Below are 20,331 nucleotides of genomic sequence, written 5' to 3'. Positions count from 1 at the left end.
TGGCATCCGTGTTGCTGCAAATGGCGTTGTTTTGTCCTTTTTTATGGCTGAGTAGTAGTCCTTGTGCATATGCACCACATCTTCTTAATCCACTCACCTGCTGACGGACATTTAGGTTGTTTCATATCTTAGCTATTGTGAATGGTGCTGCCGTGAACATTGGGGTGCGTGTATTTTTTTTTTTTTTTGAGTGAAGGTTTTGTCTGAATATATTCCTAGGAGTGGGATTGTGGGCTCATATGGTAATTCTATTTTTACTTTTATGAGGAACCTCCATTCTGTTTTCCATGGCGGCATCAGTTTACACTCCCAGCAACAGTGTAGCAGGGTTCCCGTTACTCCACACCCGATCCACCATTTGTTATTTGTAGACTTTTTTTTTTTTGGCCACACCTGCAGCATGGGAAAATTCTTGGGCCAGGGAATGTAGACTTTTTATTTTTTTGCTTTATTACTTTTTTTTTAGGGCCACACCCACAGCATATGAAGGTTCCCAGGCTAGGGGTTGAATCAGAGCTGTAGCTGCTGCTGGCCTACACCACAGCCACAGCAACGCCAAATGGGAGCCGCATCTGCGACCTACACCACAGCTCGAGGGCGACACCAGATCTTTAACCCACTGGCCAGGGATGGAACCGGCGTCATCTTCGATCCGAGTGGGATTTGTTTCCACTGCGCCATGACGGGAACTCAAGTAGACTTTTCAGTGATGGCCATTCTCACTGGCGAGAGGTGGTTCCTCATTGTAGCTTTGATTTGCATTTCTCCAATAATTAGTAATGCTGAGCATCTTTTCATGTGCCTACTGGCCGTGTGTATGTCTTCTTTGGAGAAATGTCTCTTTAGGTCTGTCTTCTGCCCATTTTTTATTGGGTTGTTATATTATTGTTGAGTTGTATAAACGGTTGTATGTTTTGGAAATTAAACCCTTGTTGGTTGCATCACTGCTACTATTTTTTACCCTTTCACAGTTTGTCTTTTGTTTTTTTTTCGTTTTTTAATTTATTTTCTGCTGTGCAAAAGCTCGTGAGTTGGATCAGGTCTCAGCTGTTTGTTGTTGTTTTTGTCTCTGTTGCCTTGGGAGACTGACCTAGTAAGACACTTGTATACTTTATGTCAGAGAATGTTTCTCTACGTTCTTTTCTAGGAGTTTTGTAGTGTCACGCCTTGGGTTTTTAAGCTCTTTTAAGTTTACTTTTGTGCATAGTGTCAGGGTGTGTTCTGATTTCACTGATTTACATGCAGCTGTTCAACTTTCCCAGCACCCCTGGCCAAAGAGACTGTCTTTGCCCCCTTGTATATTCTTGCCTCCTTTGTCAAAGATTAATCGCCCATAGGTGTGTGGATTTATTTTTGGGCTTTTTGTTCTGTTCCACTGATACATATGTCTGTTTTTGTGCCAGTACCACACTGCTTTGATTTTTGTAGCTTTGTAGTATTGTCTGAAGTCTGGGAGGGTTGTGCCTTCTGCGTTGTTTTCTCCCCCTCAGGATTGCTTTCCCAATTCTGGGTCGTTGATAGTTCCATATACATTTTTGGATTATTTGTTCTAGTTCTGTGAAAAAATGTCATGGGTAATTTGATAAAGATAGAATTATATTTTTAAATTGCTTTGGGTAGTATGGCCATTTTAAGAATATTAATTATTCCAGTCCAACACCATGGGATATCCTTCCATTTCTTTGAATCTTCTTTAATTTCCTTTATTAATGTTTTCTAGTTAGCCGTGTGCAAGTCTTTCACTTTGTCAGGTTTAGTCCTAGGGTTTGTTTCTTTGGGGGGGTGGGTGCAGTTTTTAAAAGTACTGCCTTTTTACATTCCTCTTGGTATTTCATTGTTAGTATACAGAAATTCACCTGATTTCTGAATGTTAATCTTCTATCCTGCTACTTTGCTGAGTTCCTTTATCAGATCTAGTAGTTTTTGTCTGGAGTCTGTAGGGTTTACTGTACGTTATATCATGTAATCTGCATATAGTGACAATCTTACCTCTTCCCTTTCATTTGGATACCTTGTATTTCTTTTTTTTTCTTTTTTTTTTTTTTTGTCTGATTGCTGTGGCTAGGACTTCCAATGCTATGTTGAATAGAAGTGGTGGTATTTCTTTATCTTCACTTAGTATGAAGTAATTCTTCCAGACTTCAGCAGGAAGGCTTTCAGCTGTGGGTTTGTCATAAGTAGTTTTTATTATGCTGAAATGTGTTATCCCTGTATCCACTTTCGTAAGAGTTTTTATCATGAATGCCTATTGAATTTTGTCAAATGCTTTTTCTGCATCTAATGAGCTGATCACGGGGCTTTTCAACTTTACTTTTGTTAATGTGGTGTATTACATTGATTCCTTGGCTTATGCTGAACCATCCCTTTGACCTTGGGATGAATCCCACTTGTGCGTGATACATGATCTTTTTTATGTTTATTGGATTTGGTTTGCTAGAGAGTGGAATCTTTGATTTTGGTATGAGGGTGATGGTGGCTTTATAGACTGTCTTTGGTTGTATTCCCTCTTCTTCATTCTTTTGGAAGAATTTGAGAAGTTGTTCTTTGTATGTTAGATAGAATTCGCCTGTGAAGCCATCTGGTCCTGGCCTTTTTTTGAGGGTAGTTATTAAAATGACCTATTTGATTTCATGTCTAGTGATAGGTCTGTTCACATGATCTATTTCTTCTTGACTCGCTTGTGACGGGCTGTAGGTTTCCACAACGTTGCCTATTTCCTCTAGGTTGTCAACTTTGTTGGCATATAATTGTTCATAGTGTCTTTTTTCTTAATTTCTGCAGTATCATTTGAGATTTCTCCCTTTTTGTTTCTTATTTTGTTTGTTTGTTTGGGTTCTTTCTGTCTCTTCCTTGTGGTGAGTCTGGCCAGAGGTTTGTCAGTTTTGTTTATCCCTTCAAGGAATCAGCTCTTGGTTTTAGAATCCTCTCCTTATCTTAAAACACATTCTTTTTTTTTGTCTTTTTTTGGTTGTTGTTGTTGCTATTTCTTGGGCCGCTCCCGCGGCACATGGAGGTTCCCAGGCTAGGGGTCGAATCGGAGCTGGAGCCACTGGCCTACGCCAGAGCCACAGCAACTCGGGATCCGAGCCGCGTCTGCAACCTACACCCCAGCTCACGGCAACGCCGGATCGTTAACCCACTGAGCAAGGGCAGGGACCGAACCCGCAACCTCATGGTTCCTAGTCGGATTCGTTAACCACTGCGCCACGACGGGAACTCCCTTAAAACACATTCTTAAAAAGAGAGTATAGGTTTTTAACTCTTCTACACATTTTATGATCTGGCATCCTTTTACGTCTTCATGGTTATCCTTTTGCTGTTCCTTGTGTTTATCATTGCTTTCACAAAGAGTTTTGTTTTTTTTTTTAATCGGTATACTGGCTTAAGCAATTACGTTCCAACGGTGATATCCTCCATTCTATATCTTCTTACTTCTTTCCTATTTAGAAGAGACCTTTCAATACTTCTTTTAAAATGGGATTAGTATTGCTGTATTCTTTTAGTTTTTGTTTGTCTGAGAAATTCTTTCTTTCTCCTTCTGTTTTAAATGGTAATTTTGCTGGTTGGAGTATTCTAAGCTGTGAATTTTTCCCTTTTAGAATGCTGAATATACCTTGCCGCCGCTCTCTTCTGGCCTGTAGCATTTCTGTAGTCAGAAACTACTGCTGATGTTTAGCGGATAGGAAATCAGCTGACAGCCTTATGAGGGTTCCTTGCAATTAGCTCTTTTTCTCTTGCTGCCTTCAGAATCCTCTCCGTAGCTTTAGGTTTTGCTGTTTTTATCGTGATGTCTTGGTGCTGGTCTCTTTGGGTTCATCTTGTATGGGGCGCTCTGTGCTTCCGCCTTACTGATTTTCTGTCTGGAGGATCCACGCATTGATGTGAGTTGGGCATTAAATTCGTGTACTATTGCTGTATTCCCATCAATCTCTCCTTTTATGTCTGCTCGTATTTGTTGGGTAAATTTGGGTGCTCCTATATTAGGGGAATATATGTTGATGAGTACAAAATCCTTTTCTTGAATTGATCCCTTTATCATTAAATAGTGTCCTTCTTTATCTTTCTTTACGGCCTTTGTTTTAATGGATATTTTCTCTGATGGGAGTGTTGCACCTCCCACTTTCCTGTCCCTTCCATTTGCACGAAATCTCTTTTCCCATCCCCTCACTTGCAGTTTTGAGTGTCCTTTGCCCTAAGGTGACTGTCTTTGTAGGCAGCGTGTTGCAGGCTCTTATGTTTTATCCCCTCTGGCACTCTGTCTTTTGACTGGAGCATTCAGTCCCTTGACATTTACGGTAAGTATTGGTAAAGATGTATTTGCCGCCATTTTAAACTTTGTCTCCAGTTGATTCTCCTTTGTTCCTTTCTCCCTCTGGGTGGATGGTTCTCTTTTATGCTTGTGTCCTCTCTCTAGCTTTTGTCAGTGTAGGGCTTGGTTTTGATGTGTGGTCTCCTGTTTTGCAGGTGTGTTAATCCCTTCTTAGATCTGCCTGCTTCCGCCTGATAGTCAAACGCATAGGATCAAACGCATTCTTTAAAGGAAAACAAAGTCAAGACTGTCTTTCTCGCCTCACAGTTTGTGCTTTTTTACTTCTTTCTGGGTGTCCTTTGGCGCGTCCTTGTGTGATCACCACTTAGATGACGACTTTCCAGTTGCGACTGCCTCCGTCCTGTGCCGTCCGTCGTCTTTCCTGCTCAGAGGAGCGCTTTCAGGGGTTGGTCTTGCTGCATTCTTTCAGCTTTGGTTGCTGCCTTCAGAGTCCTCTCCTTTACCTTTTACCATTTTTGTTATGATACGTCCTGGCGCAGGTCTGTCTGGGCTCAACTTGTTTGGGGCCCTCTGTGCTTCTCTCTCCCAAGTTACTCACTGTTCCTCTGCATTATTCATTCTGCTGTTCCACACTCTAACTCGGCTCATGTCTCTGCAAATGAAGAGTCTCGTTTTTCTTAGAGCTTCTGGTTCCTTTGCAGGAATCGGCATCTCTTTCTTGATTCCGCCAGTATGTTCATCACCTTCCTTTTGAACTCCATGTCTCTGAGACAGCAGAGGTGTCTCTCATCGCGTGCACACGTTAACGCTCCTGCTCTTTCAGGTGGGAATGGTTCCCGTGCTGCTTCACTTTGCTTAGTGTTCTTAGTCTGTGAGTTGAGGGGCAGCAGCTACTACGGCAGCTCTGGAGGGCTATTTATATGCGAGAGCTTCGGTAGCATGTGACAGCTTCTTTTTTTTTCTTTTTTCTTTGTTTTCTTTTGAGAGCTACACTCATGGCATATGGAGGGTCCCAGGCTAGGGGTTGAACTGGAGCTGCAGCCGCTGGCCTACACCACAGCCACAGCAGTGAGGAATCTGAGCTGTGTCTGTGGCCTACACCACAGCTCACAGCAACGCCAGATCCTTTAACCCACTGAGTGAGGCCAGGGATGGAACCCACACCCTATGGATGCTAGGTGGCTTCGTTGCTGCTGAGCCTCGACGGGAACTGCCGAGCACGTCCTCTTCTCGGAGGTGAGGACTGCGTTGCGTCGGGACTTGTGCTCTTGGCTCAGCATGTGCAGGCTGTTGACTGGTGTACAGCGTGTGCACCTTCCCAGGGGGTGGACAGAGGGAGGTGGGGGGCACCTGGTCACGGGCCCTTGGCTGTGGCAGTGACCCCTGGGGAGGTTGGGGTGGCAGGTGGTGCCTCTTTGCAGGGCTTTGGCAGCGGTGGCAGCAGGCCGCACGTGCTCTTAGGGAGGCGGCAGGTGGTGGCCAGGTGCGTGACGAGACCGCAGGCCGTGCTCAGCTCTGGAGCTGGCCGTGGCTGCTGCGGTCTGTACCTGCCCCTGCACCCCTGGGAACCGCAGTGGTGCCTGCTGCCTGAGAGTCCATGTGGGCACAGAAAAGCAAGTTCCTGGGGTGGTAGTGCCCCTGCTTCTGCCCCCCAGCAGTGGCGTCCTGCCTCTCCGGTGGGCCCAGGCCTCCCGCCTGGCAGGCTTCCCAGCCCCTCAGGCTGTTTCCACACAGCCTGCCAGGTCCTCTCTGTGGGGCTGAGGGACTGACCCCCAAAGCCCGCGTCTCAGGCCGTGGGGACCGGGAGGCAGGAGCAGTGGTCTGGGGGGCCGTCTCGGCTCTGCCCGCCTCAGTCCCTCTGCTGGGCTGTTCTGCAGGCTTTGAGGCGCCCCTCCGCCCACGGTCAGTTGGGGGCCCTCCGTCCCGAGCACGATTCCCTTCCTCTTCCTCGGCTCCCTCGGGAGCGCTGGTCCTGGCCTGACTGCCTTTTCTCTCTCCTGTTTTCTTCCATTTGTCCCTCCGGTCGGGTGGAGGTTTTCTCGCCCTCTGGCGAGTCTGAGGGCTCCCGCCCGCGTCGTAGATGTTCCGTGAGAATCGTTCTGCCTGTGGCTCATTTTGCACATGAACGTGGGACCCCGGGCCCACGTCCTGCTCCTCCGCCGTCTCGGGCCCATCTCTTATCAGTATTTCTAAACACAGCTCTGTTCTGAAATAGAGAATGATAGCCGTTTGCTGGTGCCGTTAGCAAGTTACCACGACGCTAATGCCAGACCCGCTCGCAGCTCCCAGTTCCACACACAGGGTGTGTGTGGCCCGGACCACGGGCTCTTCTGGGGACGTGGCTGCTCCACCTGTGCAGTTGTGGGTCTGAGGGGCCCGGCTCCTTGCCGGCTGTCAGCTCTTGGGCATCCCTGCGCCCCAGAGGCCACCCCAATCCTGGATCCCCCGCGCCCCCCCCGATCCCACGGGGTGCCGGCAGATCCCTGCCAGCTGGGCTCTCCGGTGGCCGCTGGTTTCCTAGGCAACAGGAGGGTTTCTGGAGCGAGTCTGCGAGCCTGGCAGACGTTGTACCGTCGCGGATGGCGGCCGTGACAGCCCTGCTCCTTGCCGTGTCCTCTTGGTAGCAGCAAGGCTCTGGTCCCGCCTGTGCTCAGGGCCAGGGGATTTCACAAAGGCGTCAGCGGAGGACAGAATCCTGGAGGCCACCGGAGCCTGGGGCCACAACAGCTGCGCCTCATAGCAGTTATAGTCTAAGCTGACAGTTCTCTTTGTTTGGCACTTCTGTTTCACGGGTTTTGCTAAAATGTCAATGGTGACTTTTTATTGAAGTAGAAACACTAGCCTGTATCAACTCATGGAACACACACACACACACACACACATTTTAAAAAGGACAAACGCGGGAAGGCAGACAGGAGACTGCCCGTCTGCTCTCTGCAGGGGAGGAGACACTGCCGGATGCTGTAAGGTGTGATCCCCACGGCAGCAGGGCTGTCCACTGGGACGTGAGAGGCCCCGGCGGTCTGTGCGTCCACAGGGACCAGGCAGGCGTGTGCCGCTTTCTGTCTCACCCCCGTTGTCACCCTGCTCACAGCAGGTGCACAGGGAGGCACAGGCCACCGCTGGCCTGCTGCTTGTTCAGAGTCTGTGCAGCTTGAAGGAGATTGAGCCCCTCGAGGGACCACTACCCAGACTCTGCGCAAAGTCCCAACTGACCCGGTGCCAAAACCAGCCTCACAGGTCTTAGCACCAACTGTCAAGTGGTGTAAAGAGGTCTTTTCTAAGGGCCTGTCATTAACAGCCTGAGGCCCAAATTTTCTTCTGGGTGACTGTCCTCTTGCTTGTACTGTGGGTGTTACTCCTGGTTGATGCTGCTTCCAGAGTTGCGTGTCGGTGACACTGAGTGTCACTGTGACGGAATCCCGTGGTGTCCAAGCTGTCTGTCCATCCCCCCGTCTATCCAGCAGGCACGCGGCTGTTGAATTCCTGCTGTTCCAAGCACCGTGCTCAGCCTCGTGGGCCCTGCTAAGGAAGGGAATTTCCAATCAGTGGGACCCCGACCAAGGAAGCAGTGCTGTCCTTGCTGTTCTCCTCTGGTTTAATATTCCACTAGTAAGACTGTGTCAACGTAAACGCAGCAAGATGCACGGTGCACGGCAGCTGCAAGTGCAGAGATGGGGTGCTCCTTGAGAGCAGCGGGGCTGGCTGGCCGCACACAGCCAGCGAGTGCAGTCTGCCCCCGACGGCTCTGCCCCTCTGTCTCGGCCTGTCCCCACTTGGACCCTCCCGGGCTCACCCGCAGCGTCCGGGCCGTTACCGCCGCCACGCGCACCTCCTGCTCCTCCGCGTCTCTGTCCTCTGGCGGATCGCTCAGCTTCTCACTCGACACGCAGGTGGTGGGGTTGTGCGGGGACTGGAAGGTCCACACGGCTGCTCAGAGTAAGAGCAACGCGGAGGGTTGGGCGTCCCGTGCGTTTCGATCGGATCCCTGTCCACCTGGCGGAGGCCCTGCAGAAGGCGGCCCTGAGATACAAGGAAGAGGTGTCGTAATCCCACAGATGACAAGCAGCTGCTGCCCTCGTTCCCCTGATGAACGAGCGAGGTGGGGACAAGGATTACGATGAGGCCGAATTACCAGCACGTCAGCCGTCGGGGGTCGGACAGCCGCGGGACGGTGGGTGCTCCTGTGCCGTGAATTTACAGACTGCTGATGAAAGGTGCCGGCCGGCGGACGCATTTGGCCTGTCTCGAGGTGTGGACAGGGCATGGCCCCGAACTCACACCTGCAGTAGACGCCAGCCCGGCCCGGGGCGCGTCCCCCCGGGGGTCTGCGCACAGGTGGCCGGGCTGCCGGGAGACAGAGGCCCTGGCGCAGCTTTGCACGCTTCTGGAAGGTCTTAGAGTTGCTTGCTCTGTTGAGGTAGGAACTCGGTTATGAGTTGATGAAACGAAGGCACGTCGAAATGTCTTAGCTCAAATCCAACGCGGCTGTTGAAGCAGGCTGGCTTTCAAGACAGAACAAAACGGCATTCAGCTCGAATCCCAGCGAAATTCCACTCGGCTCTGTACTGTGAGGACTGCCGGACTCGTCTTGGCAGATCACCAACCCGGAAACCTTTCCCAGGCAGGTCCCCTCACCTGGGTGCTGGCGGTCGTGGGGTTTCCAGCAGCGGCAGCAGCATGAGAGCCAGGTAGGACAGTGCCACCGGCCACAGCACACCAGTGGGCACGCGACCGCTGGGCCTGATGCAGACCCGCCCCGGGACAGGGGGTAGCGAGGCCGTATCCAGAGTGTGTGTGTGTTAGAAACGAACCCCAAAGACTCAATCCTGCGGGTGCAAATTCAGCCACTCCCAGTTTGCTGTAAGAGAGCAATTCAGTTACCCCTTCCCAGGACCTGGGGGGAGGCCTCTCCCTGCCTCCCTGCCCTCCACTGGCCCCGGGCTGCTGGGCAGCGGCACCTGGGCCCCGGCTGATGGGAGGGTCATGGTCTGGTCCCTGCCCTGGGGCTTGCCCTCCCAGACGCCACCCCGCGAGGTGCCCTGCCAGGAGGAGGGGGCATGACTCGCGAGCCCCCTGCTCCAGTTGTTTCCTGGTTGAAAGGGGGGGCAAGATCCCAAGGGTCCTTGTTCCCTCCACCGGGACAGCCTCGTGTTCCCCACTAGCCTGGGCCCCCGGCCGGGCCTCCTTCCTCGCGGCCAGCCCGGGCGGCGCGCTTGTCCTGGGGCCCAGGACACACCGGTGAGCGGCCACGGCCTTGCCCGCAGGCCTGCCCCGCCGCCGCCGGCTGGTTGGGGGGGGGGACTGTCGAGTTGAGAGCATGGGTGGGAGGGTCATCCTTCGCCTTCCGGGAGGGAGGGTCCTCAGATGCTGGTCCCCACCGCCCAAACCTCAGGCGTCACTCCGGGGCGGGTCATGTCGGGTAAAGCAAGCCCGGGGAGGCTCGGTTATGGCACGTACGTCAGAGTTGTTTTGGGAGAGTCCGCGTTTTCAGGTACAGCCGTGGCTCGGGAGCGCAGCTTCCGCAGCTGCAGCCTTTACAGCCGCGCCACGTGGATGGGCCGGGAGCAGCTTCCGCGCTTGCTGACCCGCTCCCTCCCCAGCAGCCAGGACGGGGCTGTGCTCCGTGTTCAGGTCCAGGGAAAGAGCAGGGCCTCTGGAAGCTTCCCCGACAGAGCACGGCGGGCCCCTCCGAACTCACCCGGCCAGTCACTCCATCTCTGTCCTCAAAGGCAGTCTGGAATTGGGGAGACCTCCCACCTGCTGTCACCAACACGCCGGCTGCTGTGTCTGGGGTCCTCTAGCCCAGTGAACTTGGACAACGCAGACGTCAGGGTTGGCTCTCCCGGGGCCTCTGTCCTGGGCTCGCAGACGCCGCCTCCCGGCTGGCCTCCGTGATCCCTCCCTCATCTCTGGGGGCTGCGGGATCAGCGCCCCCCACCTCCGGCCCCCCGCGGCCTCACTGTAACTTCAGCATCTCATTAAAGGCCCCTCTCCAAACTCAGCCACGCTCCGAGTTCAGGGCTCAGGGCTCCCCCCCGGGGTGTCGTGGGCACACACCGCAGCCCCTGGGAGGTGTGAAACGGGGAGCAGTGACGTCGTGGGTGATGCCCGTGACAACGCTGCGGATTCCTCTGCCTCCGCCGAGCCCCCAGGACGTCTGGACGGAGACTCACTGCTTCGTGTGCTCTTGTGTTTGGCAGGCCTGGCAGCTGCGGTTCAGCCACCTCGTGGGCTACGGTGCCAAGTACTACTCATACCTGATGTCGCGGGCGGTGGCCTCCATGGTCTGGAGAGAGTGTTTCCTACAGGATCCTTTCAACAGGTAGTAAGCGGAGGAGGGGTCTCACGGGCTGCCCCCCCTTCTCCCGACTGCCCCTGCCCGCACCACCGGGGCCCAGCCTCTGCGTCCCCTCCTGGGAGCAGGCCCGGGGGCGTTGTGGACACAGCACCTGTCCGCTCCATCTGTGGAACGCGTCCTCCCGGGAGTGCCTGTGTAGCTGGGCAGGGCCAGCCAAGTCGGAGCCTGCTCCGAAGCCAGCCTGCAGGAGTGTCTGTGGGCTGGCCTGGGGTGGGGGGCTCTCCTGGGGACCCCTGGTGCCCCTCCCTCCCTGCGATGGAGGTGGGTGTGTGGTGGGCCTGGTCTTGGCTCCCTGTGCCCCATGGGCCTCTCTCTGAAGGAGCCAGAGGCAGCCAGGCTCCTGCGTCCTGAGTCCTTGGAAAGCAGGCCCGGTCCAGCCGTGCTTTCAAGCTTTTCATCTCGTCAGCACACAGATGACACGGATGGCGGAGCCTAGGCAGCCTCGCTGTACACATGAGGTTTAGGGTTAGTGGCCCTTAGACGTTGGGAGCGGCGAGGCCTCCTGTAGCAGCTTGTTCCCTTACAGTCACAGCAGCCTTGGCAGAGCAGGTGATTTAGAAGAAACAGAGGCTCAGAGGAGGTAAGCGATTTGCTCAGGGCTTCGCAGCGAACAGACTGGGCTACAGTGAGAACAGTCTGCTAATTCCTCGTCCTCCCCCAGCCTCAGCTCTGCGTGGGGTTCACAGTGGCTGGGGTTTTCTCAGCGGTTAACAGCCCCATCCTTTTCCAGGATCTTTTGACCTTGAATCTGGTGTCACAGAACTTTCACAGGTTTTACAGCTTGGTATCCTCATGCTATTCTGTCTTCCGCCCACTGAAGACACTGGGTCTGCGCTTTAGATTTCATTATTTTCAAAGGATCTAAAGCCAAAATTGAGTACCATAAATCACTTCTGGGGATTACAGTTCTTTACTGAAGATTTCTTTAAAATAGGCAAATATTATCTCGTTTAATAGAATCACACTTTACTAGAAAACCACACTCTTAAATACACATTCCCCAGGATTTCTGTCGTCAGCAGATGCAGTCTCGCCGAGACAGGCAGCTGCTGTATAGACATGTAAACATAAGCTGGTAAAAATACTCGTTGAACTAGGAAGGGTCTCAGCTGGGTCACAAGATCCTTTTTGGTCCCAGTTCTGCAAAGTCTTCAGGAAGCCAGGCAGCGGAGCCGCGGCCAGCCAGTCACTGGAGGCCGGGGCCGCAGCTGAGGGCAGGCGGGGCCGAGCAGCCGGTCCCCGGTCCCCGAGCCCCTGCCTCCGCCCACGTTTCCCGCGTCGGGGCACACGTTGCCTGGGCGCTCCCTTCAGGATGGCGTCAAGATTAGGGTTTGATGGCAGTGTGCTTTTGATACTGAGATGCCATCAACATTTCTGACCAGAGCCCGTGTTCACAAAATTGCTCCAGAAACGGTGGAGTGAAAACTCCATCATTTATTAGCTTTAGTCACTTCCACTAAAGGAATGGGGTTTTCGATCTTTTCTTTTTTTTTTTTTAAGCGTGAAACCGCTTGTCTTGAGGAGCCACTCACTCAAGAAGAGAGTTTCTGTGAAAACTCCTCTGTGCTTCCCGTGGTGCGGGTGCTGCTGCTCCCTGAGCGCGTTGGCTGCGGAGCAGCAAAAGGAGAAAGGCCTCCGGGCCGGTGAACCCTCTCCTGCCGCGTCAAGTTCCTTCTGTGGGCTGCCGGGTGCCGTCTCGAGTGGTTTTTGGAGAGAATGGCGTGATTTTAAGCCTCCCTGTAAAATAATCCTAAAAAGGTGCCGGAGAAGGGACTGATTTTCTAGGGACATGTCCCCTGAAAGAGCGCGCGTGCCCGCCCTCGACGACCCCGGGGACACACGGGCTGCCCGCCTACATCACCTGCCCTCCTGGGCACAGCACATCGCTCGCTGCAGTCAGACTGTTAGAGGGGCGGGGGGCAGGGGCAGCTTCTCAGAACGTGACGAGGGCGGGGACGGGGCCTCACTGATGTTCCCTGTCTCCCCAGGGCGGCGGGGGAGCGCTACCGGCGGGAGATGCTGGCTCACGGCGGGGGCAAGGAGCCCCTGCTCATGGTGGAAGGTGAGCCCCGCGAGCCGCTGTCTCGTGTGTCCTCTGCGCCGCTCGTGCTGCTCCTGGCACTTGCTGGAAAGCTCTTTGCTGTTCCCTCTGCACAGTCTTCTCTTGGAAGAGATGAGGCTTTAGCCCTGCACTCGCTCTGCACGCGGATTCACTGCGTCCACGTCACACGTTCCTTCTCTCATTTGTTTACGTGGGCCATTTCGGGCTTCAGCTTTCCAAACCTTAGCAACACTCCACTGGGAAACACTACCAGTCCTCAGCACCCGTGCCGTGAGATGGCAGTAGGTTACAGTGTGTCCTTTGGCCCGAAGAACGCATCTCTTTTTCCTGTTAGGAAAGCCTTGCTGTGCACCTGTTGGAAATCCCAAGGCATTGGGGTGGAGTTCTGCCCATTGAACAGTCAGAACCTGATTTAGTCTTCCCGGTGACCTATCACCGCACCTGTTTTCCTGTGTCACGTTCTGGATCGTTTTTAGGTGTGTTCACTGATATATTAACTGTGGAGTGACCGCCGTGGTTTTTCACAGAAGGCCTCACAAGTGTTTGAAGGAAGTGCAAGCACGGCTGCAGGCCGTCAGGTCTTTTCTGTGTGCAGCCGGGCCCTCGGCCTCTCTGATCAAAGTGCACTCAGCAAAGAGCTTCCAGTCTCATGCCAGTCAGTGAGGGGTCTCTCTGAGGGTTCGTGCCTGTCACTGTATGGGGGTTGGGCCTGGGGGGCGTGGGGAGGGTACGTGCCTGTCTGTCACTGCACAGGGTTGGTCTGTGTGAGACCAGCAGCGGCGCCTCCTCGCCTCGTATACGTGCGACCCGCCTGCCTCGCTCAGCACGGTCGGGGGTGACGGCTCAGCCTGGCACCAGGGCACCCCGGGAAGAGTGGTGGGAAGATGACAAAGTCGTGATGTGAGAGCATGAACGGTGTGGTGGCTGCTGTTCTTTTATGAAGATGTAATTGGGCAGGTGCTTTGTCTCGTCTGTGGACCCACTTCCCAGGTGGGCGTTAAGAATGTCCTGACGCACAGGAGAGGAGGACAGAGCCCTTCCAGTTAGCACCCTGTTCCTCCGCGCCCTCGTTCGCTCAGGGTGCAGCCGGGCGCCAGGCCCCTCGGAGGTGGGACAACACGCGTTGTGCTTCGCCCTCGTATCCTCCGCGTTGAGAGCAAACGCAGGGGGCTTTTGACCTCTGAATCCCACACGTCCCAGGGGAGCGCTGAGCTTGCGCAGCGTTCTGGGCGCCCTGGTGGGGGCTGGGGCTCCCGGGCCTGCGGCCTCCTCTGCCTGGTGCTCCTTCCTCGTGGCCTTGGAGGCGCCGGGGGGCCAAGGGAGCTCTGCCCGGGGACCTCGGGGGGCAGCACCAGCTTTTCTTAAACGGCCTGTAGTTTTTTTTCCTCTCAAAACTCTAGACCCCTTTGGAGACACTGAAATCGTAGTTAAAACAGTATTTCCTTCCTCAGGAAGAACAAGGCAGTCGCCTGGTGAGACAGAATTCGGTTTGCAGTTCTTGCTCCCTGCTTAGCTGTGACCTGAGAAAGTCGGTTCATTGCCCAAGGGCGACAAAGCGATTTGACCTCAAAACACTTTCTCCTAATGTGCAGGTTGAAGTCACGTCTTTAGCTAGTTTTCAACGCACCCGCAGCACATAACGGGGTAGGCGTTATAAGCAGGTGACCCAGTGACTTGATCCTCGACTGAACGCAAGGGGGCCATGCCTGCCGAGCCCACCTTGGCAAGGGCTGCGGTTCTGGGGAGCAGGGGACTCTGGACTCTGTCCTCACGGTTGTTTTCTGGTTTAAGCATCACTTTTCTTGGGAATAGAACTTAGTTTTTGCTTAAAATAAACCATGACCATAGGGCATTTTCATTCATTTTGTGGTTTTGTAAAGCACGTACTAGAAAATTGGGTAGGTGTGCTCTGGTGAACACGACCTGGAGTTTCTGTGGCGGTCATTTCAGCAGCTGAGTGCTTTTCTAGGGAGACGCACGCACTGAGTGTGTGAGGAGCAAGGCTCTGGCTGGTGGTGCCCGCGAGGAGGCAGAACTGTTTCTTCTGGGAGGGGACCGGAGGTCGCACCTTCCATGGAGGATGGCTTTCCCTTCTCCTCTCTTGGCCAGAATTCTTTTAACTTTTAAATGGTCCGCCAGTTTCTGCTGTCCAGCACAGTGGCCAGTCATACATGTAAATACCTATACGCACATTCTTTCTCTTATATCATCTTCCATCATGTTCCATCGCTGTGCTGCACAGGACCCAGGATGCATCCATGCTAAGTGTAACAGTTTGCATCTACTGACCCCAACTCCCCGTCCGCCCCACTCCCTCCCCTTCCCCCTTGGCAGCCACAAGCCTGCTCTCCATGTCTGTGAGTCTGTTTCGGTTCTGTAGAAGACAGGTTCATTAGATTCCATGTGTAAGTCATATCATATGGTATTTGTCTAACTTACTTCACTTAATATGAGAATCTCCAGTTGCATCCATGTTGCTGCAAATGCCATTATTTTGTTCTTTTATAGCTGAGCACTAGTCCATTGTGTGTATGTACCACGTCAGCTTAATCCATTCAGCTGTCGATGGACACTGAGGCTGCTGCATGTCTTGGGCTATTGTGAATAATACTGTAGTGACGTAGGGGTGCATGTATCTTTTCAAATGGTAGTTTTGTCTGGATATGTGCCCAGGATTGGGATGGCTGGATTGAAAAACAGTACCTTTTAGGAGTTGCCGTCGTGGCGCAGTGGTTAACGAATCCAACTAGGAACCATGAGGTTGTGGGTTCGATCCCTGGCCTTGCTCAGTGGGTTAAGGATCCAGCGTTGCCGTGAGCTGTGGTGTAGGTTGCAGATGCGGCTCGGATCCTGTGTTGCTGTGGCTCTGGCGTAGGCTGGTGGACACGGCTCTGATTAGACCCCTAGCCTGGGAACCTCCATCTGCCGCTGGAGCAGCCCTAGAAAAGGCACCAAAAAAAAAAAAAAAAACCCGCAAAAAACAATACCTTTTAAAATTGCACCCCAAAAAATTAAATACCCAGGAATAAGCCTGACCAAGGAGGTGAAAGATGTATATGCGGAGAAATGTAAAACAGTAATTAAGGAAATAAAAGAGGATTCAAAGAAACGGAAGGCTATCCTATGCTCCTGGATTGGAAGAATTACTATCATTAAAATGGCCTTGCCCCCCAAAGCAATCTACAGATTTAATGCAGTGCCTATCAAATTACCCATGACATTCTCCACAGAACGAGGAGAAACAATCCAAAAATGTATATGGAACCATAAAAGAGCCAGAACTGCCAAAACAATCCTGAAGGAGAAAAAAAAAAAACCAAGCAGGAGGCATCGCTCTCCCAGACCTCAGACGACCTTACAAAGCCACAGTCATCAAGGCAGTGTGGTACTGGTGCCAAAACAGGCACACAGACCAACGGAACAGAACGGAGAGCCCAGACCTAAACCCAGACACTTGCCGTCAACTAATCTTCGGCAAAGGAGGCAAGAATATAAAATAGGAAAAAGGCTTTCTGGCAAGTGGTTGGTGCTGGGAGAACTGGACAGCTGCACGTACCTCAATGCAACTGGGACACACCCTCACGAAAACAAGCTCAAAGTGGCCTCAGGTCTTTAACAAGGAAGACGACACCATGGAACTGAGAGGAAAACACAGGCCAACGTCCCAGACACCACCACACGGAAGTCCTGAGTGAACGGCCCTTGCAGGTTCGGGTCTCATCTTTCCGTAACCAGGAGAAACGAACCACTGGACCCTCCGCCTGCCGGGGGCTGGGCCGGGGGTCCAGTCTCCCCACCTTGTGCAAGTGAGCCGCCTCCTCCGTCCAACCCCACGTCTTCCTCCGTGGACGTTCAGAGTCGGTCCGTCGAGGGGGGGGGGGGTAGAAGTGGACTTGGGGCCGTAGGGACCCCCGGGCCCATGCGTGTCCCTCTGTCGCATCCCGACGATGCCCACGGCACTGGCGAGGCTGGCCCGACCGCCACTGCGGACTGTAGAGCTCTCCGTGTGGTCCCCGGGAGCGCCTCTAGACAGACGGTGGCACAGCCAGCAACGGGGTGCGGGATCGCCATTAGCCAGGGTGGTTCCTGGGGCCCGCGGTCACCACAGCCACAGAAGCCGAGCGTCACGTGTCCGCCTGGGGTTAGGGATCCTGTGCCCCCGCCTCCAGTGTCTGCGCAAGGAATTCCGGGGGGAAGGAAGCATTAGAGCCCAGGGTTTCAGCATTCCAAGCGGGTACCTTCAATGACTACACAGCTTCATTTCTGTTCTCCTTTCCAGAAAAGAAACAGCCTTATTTTTATGACTTCTGGCCAGAAGCTGTACGCAAATAGAGATGGAAAGTCATAACTTGACAGAGTTTTTAAAAAGGAGCAAACATCAGATAAGACGAGGCGAGATGGCAGGTGAATGAGTCAGTTCTCTGTGAAACACCCTGCGGTCTGTTCTCTTTCCAGACTGACTCAGGGAGCCACGTCCAGGGAGCCACGGGCTCCCGTGATACCAACACCTCACATTTCTGCACAGCTTTGTGGTTTCAAAACGCATACCCTGTATCATCGCTTCTATCTTACTGCATGTCATTTGTATTCAAGAAACAAGTCAGGAAATTGTGCTTTATATTCCAGAAGGTCACCCTCGTCCCCCAAGGGGGGTGACACCAACACTGTGTCGCGACAGCGCCTCTTTTCTCTAAACCCCCTCAGTCCTGGGAGTGGGGAGCACAGGGGCCCGGACCTTGGTCTGCGCCCCCCCTCTAGGCGGACCAGGGCATCCTGGCAAAGGGCTGCTTGGGGGCTGCCCGGGAGCATCGTGCAGCACAAAGCGAGAGAACGGCCAGGAAGGCACGGGGGCGGGTGGCTGCGTCGGGGAGTCAGTAAGCGAGCCCTGGGTGACCAGAACATCAACAGCTTGAGCAAAGCCGCCGGGCAGGCGGTGCTGGGCCGTAATGTGGAGCATGAGGCGCGTGCCCAGGGCCCACCCTGCTGCAGACAGTGGGGCAGATGAGGGGGCAGACCCCCTGCAGGGAACCTGGGTGCTTCTGGGGCTCCTCCCCTGACGGAGGGCGGCCCACTGACGTCCTCCCGGGTCGTGCGGGATGAGGGGGCGGGGCGGTGACAGTGACTTCACAGGCAACACTGCCCTGGCCCGAGGTCAGGAGGAGCAGGGAGAGATGGTGTTCGGGACCCTTGGTGTAACGTGATGTGGTGGGACGAGAAGGGCAGCCTCTTCCGGGGTCTCCTCCCCCGTCATCACCGCACGGGCACCTGAGGAGCCGGGGGGGGGGGGGGGGCACAGGGTCCCGCGTCGGGAGAACCCGGGAGGCGGCCTGCCCGGTGCGGCGCTGGTTAGTGGAGGTTCTCGGTCCGTCTCGCTGGTGGGGACGGGGGCGCCCTGGGGGTGAAGGGGAGGGACAGGGAGCAGGTGGCAGTGAGGAGAGTTGGCTAGAAGAGGGCTGTCGAGGCTGCGCTGTGCAGCTAAGAGCCACGGAGCCACGAGTGACGCCGCTGAGACACAGTAGGGAGAATGTGAGACGCGTCGGGGAGGACGAGCCCTGAGACACAGAGGAGAGACCAGGCTGAAGACGCTGCCACTGCTGCTGCCGCCGGGTCTCCCGTGGCCGCCTCGGCACACGGCCCCACCAGGCACTCGCCCCAGCCCTGCTTGCTCAGTGACACAGTGGGGCACGGGGTCTACAGCAGCCACCACCAGGAGAAAGCTTGGCCGCTGATGCCGAGGCAGGGGCAGCAGAGGCTGGGGACAGTGACTTCGAGGGACAGAGGGGACTTTCACCCGAGGCTGTGTCTGAGTGGAGCGAGGGAACAACCGCGGGCCCTGAACGGGCGGTGCTCAGGCGACAGCTCGGACCTTTCTCTGCAGCCGACATGCTCAACAGCCTGCACAGGCTCCCTCCTGCTCCCGCAGTGCCTGCTTCTGGGACAAGGGTCCTGGTGCAGGGAGAAGCGGAAGCACAGGCTTGGAGAGGACGGAGCAGCCCACGCCCACCCGCAGGGCTTCTGTGCAGCAGCCTGTGCTCAGACCTCCCCCCAGAGTGTGGTGCTGGCCACTGAGCAGGAGGGAGGGCCCAGCTTCCACCTGGAGCCAGCTCAGTCCCTCCGTGCACCACGGCAAGAGCTGCCTACCCTGAGAAAAGACGCAACTTTCATCCGCATCAAACCCAGCTCTCCCACCAAAGGCCCTGGACAGTCTTGTAAGGACATCCCATCCGTTACCACCACGAGTGACTTTCACCTGAACTCACAGAGGAAGTTATGGCGGAAAACTGCCCAGGCCTGAAGGAGGAAACTGCTGTCCAGGGACAGGGAGCACAGAGGGCCCCAAAGAAGATGAACTTAAATGGACCCCCAGACAGGCATGTCGTAATTAAAATGGCAAATGCCAAAGAGAGAATTGTGTAGGCAGCAGGAAAAAAACACGTCGTACACAGGGAAATTCCCATAAGGCTGTCAGCCGTTTCTCTGCAGCAACGTGGCAGGTGAGAACGGAGTGGCAGGATGTAGTCAGAGCCCTAAGAGGAAAAGCCTGCAACCAGGCTACTCTACCCAGCAAGGCGATGACTGAGAAGACAAGGAGAGGGAGTTCCCGTTGTGGCGCAGTGGAAATGAATCCGACTGGGAACCATGAGGTTGCAGGTTCGACCCCCGGCCTTGCTCAGTGGGTTAAGGATCCGGCGTTGCCGTGAGCCTTGGTGAGGTTGCAGACGCGGCTCGGTTCTGGAGTTGCTGTGGCTGTGGTGTAGGCCGGCGGCTATAGCTCCAATTAGACCCCTAGCCTGAACCTCCATATGCCATGGGTGTGGCCCTGAAACCAAAAAAAAAAGAAAAAAAGAGTAGAAGGAGAGGTTAAGCAGAAACTAAGAATTCATCAATACTAAACCTACCCAAAAGAAATGTTAAAGGGTCTTGTCTAAGTGGGAAAGCAAAGAATTTCTAGGAAAGAGAAAATTGGAATAGGAGAGGCAGGTATAAAGGACTGAGGATCAACCCGTCAAATAGGCTAATAAAAAGATTAAAAGACAAAAAAAATTGTAAAAGCACCTGTAACTACAATGAAGTTGAGATAAACATGGAATGTGAAAATATGGGCATCGAAATCACAAAGTGGGGAGAAGAGTAAAAGAATGTAGATGGTTCAGAGCAGTCACTTAAGTAACTATCAGTTTCAAAGAAGCAGATACCATAGATCGTTTACAAACCCGACGGTAATCACAAGAAAACGACAGATACACAGAAGCTACAAAGAAAGGAAAATAGGCCCCCTACTGAAGACAAGCATCAGACTATGAAAGCAGAAACAAAAAGACGTCAACAGAGAAGAAATGCAAAACAACCAGAAAACACGCAGTGAAATAGCAGGAAGTAAGAGAAGTACCTTAAACAATGGCCTAAGTGCTCCAGTCAGAAGACCTGCTGCGTACAAGCGTCGCACTTCAGAACCGCGGACACCCACGGCAGGCGGGGGGATGAAAACGGCCTCTTACGCCAACGGAACAAGGCAATGGGCGCTGCGCCATTTAGACAAAATAGCCTTTCATACCAGAGCTCGGGAGTTCCCACCGTGGCTCAGCAGTTAATGACCCTGACTGGCATCCATGAGGACGCAGGTCTCATCGCTGGCCT

General features: G+C 53.9%; 1 protein-coding gene across 1 annotated transcript in view; it reads left to right on the top strand.

Annotated features, from left to right (window-relative positions):
• Nucleotides 1-20,331, top strand: part of MIPEP (mitochondrial intermediate peptidase) — a 112,994-nt gene that overhangs the window by 75,190 nt on the left and 17,473 nt on the right. Inside the window, exons 17-18 of the mRNA XM_047755708.1 lie at nucleotides 10,474-10,595; nucleotides 12,620-12,693. Coding sequence (XP_047611664.1) covers nucleotides 10,474-10,595; nucleotides 12,620-12,693 — 196 coding nt within the window. The remainder of the gene's footprint in view (nucleotides 1-10,473; nucleotides 10,596-12,619; nucleotides 12,694-20,331) is intronic.

The sequence above is a fragment of the Phacochoerus africanus genome, chromosome 13 (genome assembly GCF_016906955.1).
Source record: "Phacochoerus africanus isolate WHEZ1 chromosome 13, ROS_Pafr_v1, whole genome shotgun sequence".
NCBI classification, from domain to species: domain Eukaryota; kingdom Metazoa; phylum Chordata; class Mammalia; order Artiodactyla; family Suidae; genus Phacochoerus; species Phacochoerus africanus.
The sequence above is the reverse complement of the archived record's forward strand: the minus strand, read 5'-3'. Positions and strand labels throughout refer to the sequence as shown.